Source organism: Stegostoma tigrinum, chromosome 2 (assembly GCF_030684315.1).
Source record: "Stegostoma tigrinum isolate sSteTig4 chromosome 2, sSteTig4.hap1, whole genome shotgun sequence".
Taxonomy (NCBI): Eukaryota; Metazoa; Chordata; class Chondrichthyes; order Orectolobiformes; family Stegostomatidae; genus Stegostoma; species Stegostoma tigrinum.
In genome coordinates, this window is record NC_081355.1 from 120563024 (window position 1) to 120575057 (window position 12034).

General features: G+C 40.7%; 1 protein-coding gene across 16 annotated transcripts in view; it reads left to right on the forward strand.

The window, feature by feature from the left end:
* Window positions 1-12034, forward strand: part of LOC125462689 (sickle tail protein-like) — a 614365-nt gene that overhangs the window by 531142 nt on the left and 71189 nt on the right. For 15 of the 16 annotated variants that reach the window (XM_048552953.2, XM_048553021.2, XM_048552929.2 and 12 more), the window contains 4 exons: window positions 3556-3654; window positions 3786-3832; window positions 5847-5903; window positions 9175-9341. In XM_048552953.2, coding sequence (XP_048408910.1) covers window positions 3556-3654; window positions 3786-3832; window positions 5847-5903; window positions 9175-9341 — 370 coding nt within the window. The remainder of the gene's footprint in view (window positions 1-3555; window positions 3655-3785; window positions 3833-5846; window positions 5904-9174; window positions 9342-12034) is intronic. The other variant, XM_048552961.2, reaches the window with a different exon arrangement.

Genomic DNA, 12034 nt, shown 5'->3' on the forward strand with positions numbered 1-12034 from the left:
TTGAGATGGGAGGAGGGGATAGGTGAGAGGAAGAAAAGGTTAGGGAGGCGGGGATGAGCTGGGCTGGTTTTGTGATGCAGTGGGGGGAGGGGAGATTTTGAAGCTGGTGAAGTCCACATTGATACCACTGGGCTGCAGGGTTCCCAAGTGGAATATGAGTTGCTGTTCCTGCAACCTTTGGGTGGCACCATTGTGGCACTGCAGGAGGCCCATGATGGACATGTCATCTAAAAAATGGGAGGGGGAGTTAAAATGGTTTGCGACTGGGAGGTGCAGTTGTTTATTGTGAACCGAGCGGAGGTGTTCTGCAAAGCAGTCCCCAAGCCTCCACTTGGTTTCCCCAATGTAAAGGAAGCCACACCAGGTACAGTGGATACAGTATACTACTTTGGCAGATGTGGAGGTGAACATCTGCTTAATATGGAAAGTCATCTTGGGTCCTGGGATGGGGGCGAGGGAGGAGGTGTGGGGGCAAGTGTAGCGCTTCCTGCAGTTGCAGGGGAAGGTGCCGGGTGTGGTGGGGTTGGAGGGCAGTGTGGAGTGAACAAGGGAGTCACGGAGAGAGTGGTCTCTCCGGAAAGCTGACAGGGGAGGGGATGGAAAAATGTCTTGGGTGGTGGGGTCGAATTGTAGATGGCGGAAGTGTCGGAGGATGATGCGTTGTATCCGGAGGTTGGTGGGGTGGTATGTGAGGATGAGGGGGATTCTCTTAGGACGGTTATGGTGGGGGGCGGGGTGTGAGGGATGTGTTGCGGGAGACACGGGCGAGGGTATTCTCAACCGCTACGGGGCGGATGTTGCGGTCCTTGAACGCGGCCATCTGGGATTTGCGGGAGTGGAATGCCTCATCCTGGGAGCAGATGCGGTGGAGGCGAAGGAATTGGGAATAGAGTATGGAATTTTTGCAGGGGGGTGGTGGGAGGAGGTGTATTCTAGGTAGCTGTGGGAGTCAGTGGGCTTGAAGTGGACATCAGTTTCTAGCTGGTTGCCTGAGATGGAGACAGAGAGGTCCCAGGAAGGTGAGGGATGTGCTGGAGATGGTCCAGGTGAACTTGAGGTTGGGGTGGAAGGTGTTGGTGAAGTGGATGAACTGTTCGAGCTCCTCCTGGGAGCAAGAGGCGGTGCCGATACAGTCATCAATGTAATGGAGGAAGAGGTGGGGTTTGGGGCCTGTGTAGGTGCGGAAGGGAGACTGTTCCACGTAACCTACAAAGAGGCAGGCATAGCTTGGGCCCATGCAGGTACCCATGGCCACCCCCTTTGTCTGTAGGAAGTGGGAGGAATTGAAAGAGAAGTTGAGGGTGAGGACGAGTTCAGCTAGGTGGATGAGGGTGTCGGTGGAGGGGGACTGGTTGGGCCTGCGGGACAGGAAGACGCGGAGGGCCTTAAGGCCATCTGCATGAGGAATGCAGGTGTATAGGGACTGGATGTCCATGGTGAAAATGAGGTGTGGGAACCAGGGAATTGGAAGTTCTGGAGGAGTTGAAGGGTGTGGGTGGTGTCACGGACATAGGTGGGGAGTTCCTGGACCAAGGGGGAGAAAATACCTTCTTTACGAGGTTGGGTAAGTATGTGATTCCAGACCCACGGCTGAGGTTTAGACTTAATTGCCTCTGGGCAATAAATGCTGGCCTAGCCAGTGATGCCAACATCCCATGAATAAATAAAAACAAAATTATAAAAAATATTGATTCTTGGTTATTTGGTAAAAGTAACTGGTTGGAAAGTTTGATTTTTCTGCTCTTTGAAAATTTGATTCTTTAAATTTATTTATGGAATGTCGGTATCTCTGGCTGGGACAGCATTCATGCTCATCTCATTGCCCTTGAGTAGGTGGTGGTGAGTTGCTGACTTGAACAACTTCAATTCATTTCGTTTAGGTACACCCACAATGTCATTAGAGGAAGTTCCAAGATTTTAACCAAGCAGTCTATAAACATGTCCACCTGATATGAGAATGTATGTTCCTGCTTTATTATTCCTAACATTTATCGTAGTAAATGACTATAAAGTCTGTGGCTTTGTCCATTATCTTTGATTCTTGAACAAAACCACCACTTTTTGTTTTTGTCTCTCATAGGCATTAAGGTCACTGCCCAAAGTTAAAATCAATCTTGACAAGCCAAATTGTCAAATTCTATTATAAAAACATATAACCCATCGGACCAATGTCCTACAGGTGGGCCGTTTTCATATGATTGGATTTTCCTGAGAGAAACTTGATTTATGTGATTATTTCAGAAGTATGACATATCTATTATTTTCAAGATGTGGTTGAATTTTCTTATAAATAACCCATCTCCATCATCCTAATTGTCATTGGAATGAGACTCAGTACTTTTTTGCAACTATCATTTTTTTAAAGTATCACCTGTATAGAGACTTAAATTTAAATATTGAGCAGTAAAAGGCAATCAGTCTTTTTTCTTCTTCCTGTTGCCAATCATGTAGGTAATACCTTGCCAAATCCAGTTACCTTGTGTGTTTTTGCCAATTTTTGCTGCTGATGTATTTATGTAATGAGCTGACTGCCATGTGTACTTGGTGAATAGTGTAAGTTGCTTCTTTCAACAGTTACAAACTCAGTGTTTTTATCAACCAGTTAGATTTGTAGAACTCTAGATAACACAGGGTGGAGCTGGAGAAACACAGCAGGCCTGGCAGCATCCGAGAAGCAGGGAAGTTGACGTTTTGGGTTGGGACCTCTCTTCACATTTTTCTGAAGGCTGCCTGGTCTACTGTGTTCCTCCCACTCCACACTGTGTTATCTCTGACTCCAGCACCTGCGGTTCCTAATATCTCTGAGACGTGTAGAACTGTTTTTGCTCCAACCATTAACTGTCGTAGTGATTGGCGCTAATACCAGCACTCAAAAGTGAAATGCTGCTAACTTCAAGCTGCTAGAGATATTGGAGGTGATGGCCTAGTTGTAATATCACTGGACAATTAACCCAGGGAGCTGTATTTGAATCCCTCCTCGGCAATTGGTGGAACTTGAATTCAATAAAAATCTGGAATTAAGAGTCTAAAAGATGACCAAGAAACCATTGTTTATCAGACAAACCCATCTGTTCAGTAATGCCGTTTAGGAAGGAAGCTGTCATCCTTAGCTGGTCTGTCCTACATGTGATACTAGAATTGCAGGTATCTTTTAACTGCCCTCTGCACAATTAGGGAAGGGCAATAAATGCTGGCTTAACAAGAGACACCGTCAACCTGCAAATAAGTGAATAATAATAAATGTGGTCGACTTGGTTTCCTATATTTCACAAGTTCTGTTTTGTTAAAAATCTGAACATTGAGTTTTATCTGTTAGGGCATCACATCAGTCTGAACCTTCATCTTAAAATAAGACTAACTATTTTAACTAGTACTTACTCAGAATTGATGTGATGTAAATTCCAAATGCATGCTCAGAGCATGAAAGTAATAAGTTTGTGTTTTCAGTACTTGTGGGATAGGTCTTTCATAGTCTCTACTGTTAAATGGGCTTTGTTGTACCCCCTTAACTATTGTATAGTTAGTACTCAACTGAATTATGGTTCTTCTTTTTAGGGAGCGAATGAAGGCTATGGAGAAGCAGATTGCTAGTCTGACCGGTCTTGTTCAGTCTGCACTTTTCAAAGGGGGTAATAATGCCAAAGAAGTTCCTGGGTAAGAGAATGGAGCAGTTTTGTACATTTTGCAGTGTATATAGTGATTTCCACTTCTTTTAAAGAATTGTGACAATTATATGTTGATATATAATAAAACTGGCATGTCAATTTATATCCCTCTTGTTTCAGTGAGAAGATAAAAGCTACATCACTTAGCTGCAGCTCTGAGCCGCAAGGTATTTCTTTTCCTTCATTCTCCAATAGCTAAAACTGTATTGCTTTCAAAAACTTTTGCAATGTTGTATAGGTATTTGTCAGTGATAATAAATGTATTGTTCTGCTTTCCCACATTGTACACCCAAAAGAAACTGGACTGGTTAAGATTTTTCGCTGACAGTAATTTTAATGCAGAAGATGAACATGATCAAATAAAAATTAATAACTGAAAATGTCAGAAATACTCAATAGGATCTGGGAAGGGAGAAATATTGTTAGAATTTCAGGCCAAAAACCACCTTTGGAATATCTTTTGAAATTTGTTCTGAATCATCAAATAAGTCAATAAACCTTCGTAGAGCCATCCAAACTGCAAACTTTACCACGCAAGCATGGATAAATGACTCATGGGCATATCATCTCTTGCAAGTTCCCCTCCAAGGCCACACCATCCTGACTTTGATCTGTATCATCATTCCTTCACTGTTATTGGGTCAAAATTCTGGAACCGTTTCCAAAACCCAAAAAAAGGCAGTTTTGTGGGTTTCCGAGCAGTCCAAGAAAGTGGTTCATCACTACCCTATCTAGGATACTTAATCATTACTTGCAGGTTAGGTATCTTCTTCCAGTTGGTGCCAACAAACTGGAGAAAAAGATTTGGTCACTTAACAGAAAATATATACACACGTCAAAAATGTAGAACTCTAGAAAATAGCAGACTGAGTAGGCCTTTTAGTTCAATTTCAATCTTACCATGGCTAATCACTTGATTCAGTATCTTATTCTCATTTTGTCCTCATACCCTTCGATAATATACCCCTAAACAGTGTCAAGTATCTCTGCAACATTTCCAATCCTAGAAATAGGCCATCTCCAAGGTTTCTTGGAAGAAAAATCAAAGTTGTGTAGAGATGCTTTTTGCACTGTTTGTGAAACTCTTATTTTTTATTTGGGCTTCAGTTTTTATTGAAGTCCCTTGGAATTTGTCCAGGGCAATGTCTAGGTTATTTCCATGATACTGAAATCAGCCCACATGTCACAGTTTACTCAACCTGCTTGACAGTGCAGTACAATTCTTAAACTTGCAGGTGGCAGTCACTGAAAATTTAATAAAACTCAACATAAATTACTCTCTTGATTTTCTGGCTTGAGATGACAGTATTGCTGCTTTAATTCCAGAATAAATATTTGTTCAAGATTTGAATGCACTTGGCACTTTGTTCTGATTTATTTGAAGGGAGAACGCTGACCTAGTTGTATGTACATTTGTAACTTTTCCGATGTCCTTTACCTTTGGTTACTAAGATCCATTGATATAGGTTTACTTGTACACTTCAGTTTTAAATGGGAAAAGTGAGAAACTAAGCTATAACATCATGGTGCGATGTCATGATCCATGGCTCCCAAGATGGAGCAAGAGAGTCTGGCATAATATTTGGATCATTCTGTCAATGTGAAAGAGTTGTTCAAGTACTCTGGCCTAGAAGTATGGTTAAGTAGTGTTTTGCCGAGGTGTGTTATGTCTCATTATTTTTGACAGGTATCGTTGTTGAAATAACAGAGGATATGGGAGGAAAATGTAGTGAATGTGGTGTAGTTTCAAAATGCCAATTATTAATGCACCAAATGAGAGACTTGTTCAAGTCTGGTGATGATTTGAAGTTAATGTAGGGTCACGTAGAGAGGGAGATAAAGTGGAGAGCAAAAGTCATAAGATAGAGGTGAAAATGACATGTAGATTCCATGGGGTCTTGTATTGAGATTTTTTTTCTGTTATTACTACAAATCACCTGGAATTGGAACCTGAGGAAACATATTTACATTTATGACTGATGCTAGAGTAAGTTGAACATATGATTTTAAAGTGCAGATCTAATGGGTTGAATAATCTGTTTTTATTATAATTATGGAATTGTTCAGCACTGGAGATAAATCACTTGGCCAATCATGTCAGCACCAGGAACGAGCCTATCAACCTAGTCCTGTACAACTTCCCTTTCTTAACACAATTTGACACAAGTTTCATTTTTTTAGAAGCCACTGTGCAATCTGCTTCCACCATTGTTCCTAATGAGATGTCCATGTGCACAGGTAAACTAAAATCCTGCTGAACTCCCCTTTCATTCTGTAGATGATGATCTTGTATTTCTATCTTCATCACCTAATCTTGCCTTATTTATATATTTACCCTATCAAATCCCTTCTGAAATTCTAATTGATTTTGATTTTTTTTCACATACCTAAGTACAGTGAAAAGTTTTTTGCAAACAATACAGGCAGATCATAGTAAGCAAGGACATACAGATCATAGAGTGGTAAAATAAACTTGGACAGTAGAAGGCACACAGGTTACACTGCACAGGGTATTTATTCGGCAAGATCAGCATTATTTGAAGCTAGAGAGTCCACCTGTCAATCTAATGGTAGGGAAGAAGCTCTTCTTAAATCTGCTGGTGCATGTGTTCAATCTTCTATATCTTTCCTCTGACGGAAGAGGCTGTTGGAGTGCATTACTGCAGTGGGATAAGTATTTGATGTTGACAGCCTTCCTGCAGCAAGCAGATGTGAAAATAGAGTCCATGGATTGGAGGTTGGCTTCTGTGATGGTCTGGGCTGTGCACACAATTTTCTGTAGTTTCTTATGGTCCTTGGCAGAGCATTTGCCAAACCAAGCCATTATCTACCTAGACAATATGCTTTCAATGGGACATCTGTGAAAGTTGGTGAGGGTCCTTTTGGATAAGCCAAATTTCCTGAGCCGCCTGAGTAAGAAGATGGGTTGTTGTGCTGCCTTGACCGTCACATCTACGTGGGAAGTCCAGGACAAGGTGATTGTTAGCATCAACTTCCTAGGAAGTTGATGCTGTCAACCCTCAATCCATTCCATTGATTTAGTTGAGGGTATGTCCCACTCCTTTCTTCCTGAAGTCAATGATCAGTTCTTTAGTTTTGCTGACGTTGAGAGAGAGGTTGTTATCATTGCACCATGTCACCAAGCCCTCTAACTTCTTTCTGAATTCTGACTCATTGGATACCCAACCCACCACAGTGGTGAGGTCAGCAAACTTGTAGGTTGCACTTGTTTGGAATTTGGCAACACAGTTGTGCAGTCTATGGGTCAGGAAAATGAGGATCCAGTTGCAGAAGGCAGAGCCGAAACCTAGGTTTCGAAATTTTGAGATAAATTTGGAGGGGATAATGGTGTTGAAGACAGAGCTGTGGTCAATGGACAACTATGTCAGACTCCTGTTCAGATGGTCCAGGCTTGAGTGCAGGGCTAGGGAGATGGATAGGCAAATTGCAAGGGATTGAGACAGGCTGGGAGACTAGAGTTGATATGGGCCATTACCAGTCTCTCGAAGCACTTCATAATTATGGTGGTAGTCATTAACATATGTTGTATGCTCTCTCTTCGGTACTGGGGTGATGGTGGTATTTCTTGAAGCAGGCAGGAACTTTGGCTAGTAGGAGGGAGAAGTTTAATTTGTTCTTGATCTAAGCTACTGTAATAGAGGAAAAAAAAGTCAGTTTCTCTATCTTCATGCATATTTCTATATATTCTTTGTAAGTGACCACTATCGTCCACTGCATTTGAGTAACCAGCCTCCTGTTAAGTTGCTGACAAGCAATTACTTTGGGGTATGGCTCTTTGAAACGTTTGTCATTAATGCAGGTATGTAAGCTCTGTTAGGCAATGAAAAATGGAGGCTTAAAGGGGCTGCATTTTATGTAGGTAAGACTGTGTTTTAAAAGATAAAGCCATTGCTTATCCTTGTCAGAGCCCATTTGAATATCTCTCATATTCTTTCCATCAAGTCATCGTGTGAGGTCATATAAACCAGGTCCAGTTTCATTGAGATAATGGGAATGGTAGATGCTGGAGAATCGGAGATAACAAAGTGTGAAGCTGGACGAACATAGCAAGCCAAGCAGCATCTTAGGAGTACAAAAGCTGCCAGACATAATGGGAGCTGCTTGGCCTGTTGTGTTTATCCAGCTCCACACTTTGTTATCTCGGTTTCATTCTGTTCTGTTGTAAAGGTTGCATTTCCAGTTCCTGCTTCAGCATCCTTGTAAATTTGAGAATGAGACTAAATTTAATTTAATATTAGAGTTATGGGTGTTTTGAGCTGTGGTCTCAGGCTCACGAAGGGTTACTTTGGCCAAATTGATTTTGCTTGGGAGCCTTAGCAGCCATTAGAAAATGATCACTGACTTTGCCTTACCATGGTGTAGAGCTGGATGAACACGGACCGAGCAGGAATGCTGACGTTTCAGGCCCAGACCCCCCTCCAGAAATGGGGGAGAGGAAGGGGCTTCTGAAATAAATACGGAGACAGGGGAGGCGGATAGAAGATGAATAGAGGGGAGACAGACAAGTCAAACAGGCGGGGATGGAGCCAGTAAAGGTGAGTGTCCACCTACACTCTCCTTTACTGGATCCATCCCTGCCTGTTTGACCTGTCTGTCTCCCCTTTATCCATCTTCTGTCCGCCTCCCCTGTCTCCGTATTTATTTCAGAACCCCCTCCCCCATTTCTGAAGAAGGGCCTGGGCCTGAAACGTCAGCCTTCTTGCTCCTCTGAAGCTGGTTGGCCTGCTGTGTTCATCCAGTTCTACAACTTGGTATCTCGGATTATCCAGCATCTGCAGTCCCTGTTATCATTCGCTTTGCCTTTGCCTTGATTAGTTTGAAATTCAGGCCTATGAAATAATTACCATCAAATAATGGTGAAATTGTAATTGAAGAATGTTTGTGATGCTGTTGCTTTAAAACTGTTATTATTCTTCAATCATAAAATGAATAACAAGGCCATAATGATTTTTAGATGTTTCCAAAATCAGACATGGTTAAATCTTGCAAGTTTTAGAAAAAAAGTGCTGATTATTTCCAAGTCTTAGATGATACATACGAGCTTTCAATATGTGTGTTGAACACACAAAATTAGTTCACAATGTTAATGTGTTGAAGTAATTCCAATTGGTACTGCAAAATATCTTACAAGTGTAGCATTTGTGTTCTAATTATTTAAGTCATCGGGAGTAATTCCATGCATGGTATAAAGCAATATCCTCTTCTAATAGGTTGCGTTATTAAGTGTCACACTCAACTCTGAGTAATTTTAATTATGCAGCCTGGTGTGAGACATCTAACATTTAAAGGGATGTTTATGCATTCATTCATTCATTCATTTTGTATTTGATTAATTATAAATTGGAAGTTTTCATGGATTTAATTGATTGTGTTCCTTTGGACAGCTTTATACCATTTTAATGAATCAAATTTGTGCTCATTAACAACTGTACTTGGATCTTTTCCCAGAAAGGATTCATAAATAATAATAAAGTAATCTTCACTGTAGGTGCAGCAACTGCAACAGCACTGAAGAGCTCTGGGATTACTTTAGATTCTTCCAGTGTTGTCCGACCTTCTCCCTCATGTCAGCAGCAAATTCAAAACAATGTGTTTGACTTACGGAGAAATATTTTTGATCTGCGGCAGCAACTTCAACACTTGCGGCAGTCACAGGTATCTGTTCTGTTCCTATATGAATATATGTTACAGTTGTTTAAAAGTTTTTTGTTTTGTTTCTTGGCTATAATGAAATTATGGTTTTGATACTAAGAATCTGTTTACCATACTGCATTTTGTGCCCAATTTGTTTGCTAAAAGTATCCACATGTGAGCATATGAATCGGGAACAGAAGTAGACTACGTGCCTGTTGAGTTGGCTTCATTCAGTAATATCATGGCTGATCTGATTACACCACATTCTTGTCTATCCATGATAGTATTTCACTGTTGCATATTCAAGAATCTAACTGTGTTGCATTAAGGATTTTCAACGACTCTTCATCTAACACCTTTTTTGAGGGACGGTGTCAAAAGTACATTCCTCCTTTGTGCCTTTTAAATGGTTGACACCTTAATTTTAAATAGTAACTCCTGGGTTCTAATTTCTCTTACAGGAGGAAACATCCTTTTTATAAATCAGCTTAGTCAAGACCTTTCAGCATTGTGTATATTTCAATCAGGTCACTTTGCTCTCTCAAACTCCTGATTCAAGCTTGACTTTTCTGATCTTTGAGTATTGTAGACAACCCTTTCTGAACTACTTCCAATGTAGTTACATCCTCCCTTTGATAAGATCAATGCTGTACACAATTCTCCAGATGTGGTCTCACCAAAGTCCTATATAACTAACACACAAGCTCTGTTCTCACTTCCCCTTCCAACAGGTAATGTTCCATTAGTTTTCCTAATTGCTGCTGTACCTACTGACTGACCTTTTATGATATATGTAGCAAGACATCAAGATTCCTCTGCATCTCAGGTCTGCAGTCTCACCATTCAGACATTTTGTTCATGCTCCTTGCCAAATGCACAATTTCATTGTCCTGGATTTTACTCCATTTGCCAAGACTTTGCCCACTCTCAACCTATCCATATCCATCTGTAGCCTCCTTTTTTTAAAACAAATTCAGGCCTTAGCACTGATTCCTACAAGAAAATAACTTATTTATGCCTATTGTTTTCTGTTAGCTAGCCAGACATCTCTCTAATATGCTAGCCTTGAACAATTTAGTGTTTTATTTTCCCCAATAAACCTTAGTGGCACCTGAGCAATGCCTTCTGGAAATATAAGCGCAGTACATCTATACTGGTTCCCCTTTATCCACAGCGTGTATTATTCCTCAAAGTATGCCAATTAAATTTGATAAACGTGCTTTCCCTTATGGTACGCCCTCTGTTTACTCTGCTAGTCTTCTATCTGGTTGAGCAGTGACTTTAAATTCTTATTGTACTTTTCAAATCCTACCAGACATTGCCTCCCGGTATATATTCGAGACATTGCACATAACTTTGTATATCTTGTATTCTGGGACTCAGTGTTGTGCAATGCTTATGTTTCATTGTATCAAGGTACGATATAAACGTGACCTGCAGCTGTTTGAGAATGGCCTGTGTAAAAATGAAGCTGTTGCCTGTCTTTTCTGACATTCTTGCTGTTGTACCAATGGTATTGTTTTGGATTTCCTTCAAATTAAAGTTGGACAAAAGGTCCTCTTCAAAGCAGTTATCGAGAGAAAACATACCTCTGCAATTGATTTAACAATTTAATCTCAAAGAAAGTTTATGCAATTTGTCCTAACTCTGACCAGAGCAGGCAGCGTGGAGTAAGACAAGTAGTTAGTCACGAGAATAAAAGCCAATTCTGACCCTTTATTGCATCTCTTACACTTTGCATTAAAAACTATATGAAACACATAGGGATATAATTGCTGTCTGTTATCATGGGGTCATTTCATGCTGCACTGGTGTGGAATTATACAGAAGTCCATAGATTTGATAGATTTTTCTATTTAATATCATCTTGTTTGAAGATTTGCTGATAGTACTGAGATGTTTCTAATTTTGCCTGTGTATAGATGTTCATTATTTGCAATATGTAAGCAGTCATCTTGAAAATAGGTGATGGTATTTGTCCTGTGGCTCAAACGTTGTGCACTGGATCTCCTCTCTTTCCCACAGTAAAGGGTGCTTCTCAAAATCCTTTGTAGAAAAGCTAGAGAAATTTGGAGAAAAGTATCTCGGAATCGCCAAACTTGTAACAACTGATCCTTTCTGCAACAGTTCTGTTAATCACTAATTCACTTGTTGCCAGAATTCTGCACATACTTCGCTTTCAACTTTTGTGTCTGCATTGAACATGATTCCACCACAATGGTGGCGCATTCCAAAACCTAAGCGACCTTGTTATTAAATTGTGGTTGTCTAGAGCTAAACACATCTAAATGTATAGAGATAGTAGGAACTGCCGATGCTGGAGAATCTGAGATAACAAGGTGTACAGCTGGATGAATACAGCAGGCCAAGCAGCATCAGAGGAGCAGAAAAGCTGATGTTTCTGGTCTGGACTCTTCAGAAAAGGGAATGTATAGTTTCATGGTAGCAAAATCCACTTCCTTCCTCAGCTGAACCATTACTGTATTTGGTTGAAATCACAGCTATTCTCAAGCTTTCACACTATTCCTGAAAGAATACATATGGACTGTAGTATGGCACCCTAGACCATAATTATATCAATGTTTGTACAGTAATCATGCTAGCATTATTATATAATGCATTGGCTAGCTGGGCTTCCTGGTCAACAGTATTTTGATGTTTCAAGCTATTAAGTAACAATAAATTTTATTTTGATGGGGTTAGAATCAGTTGTC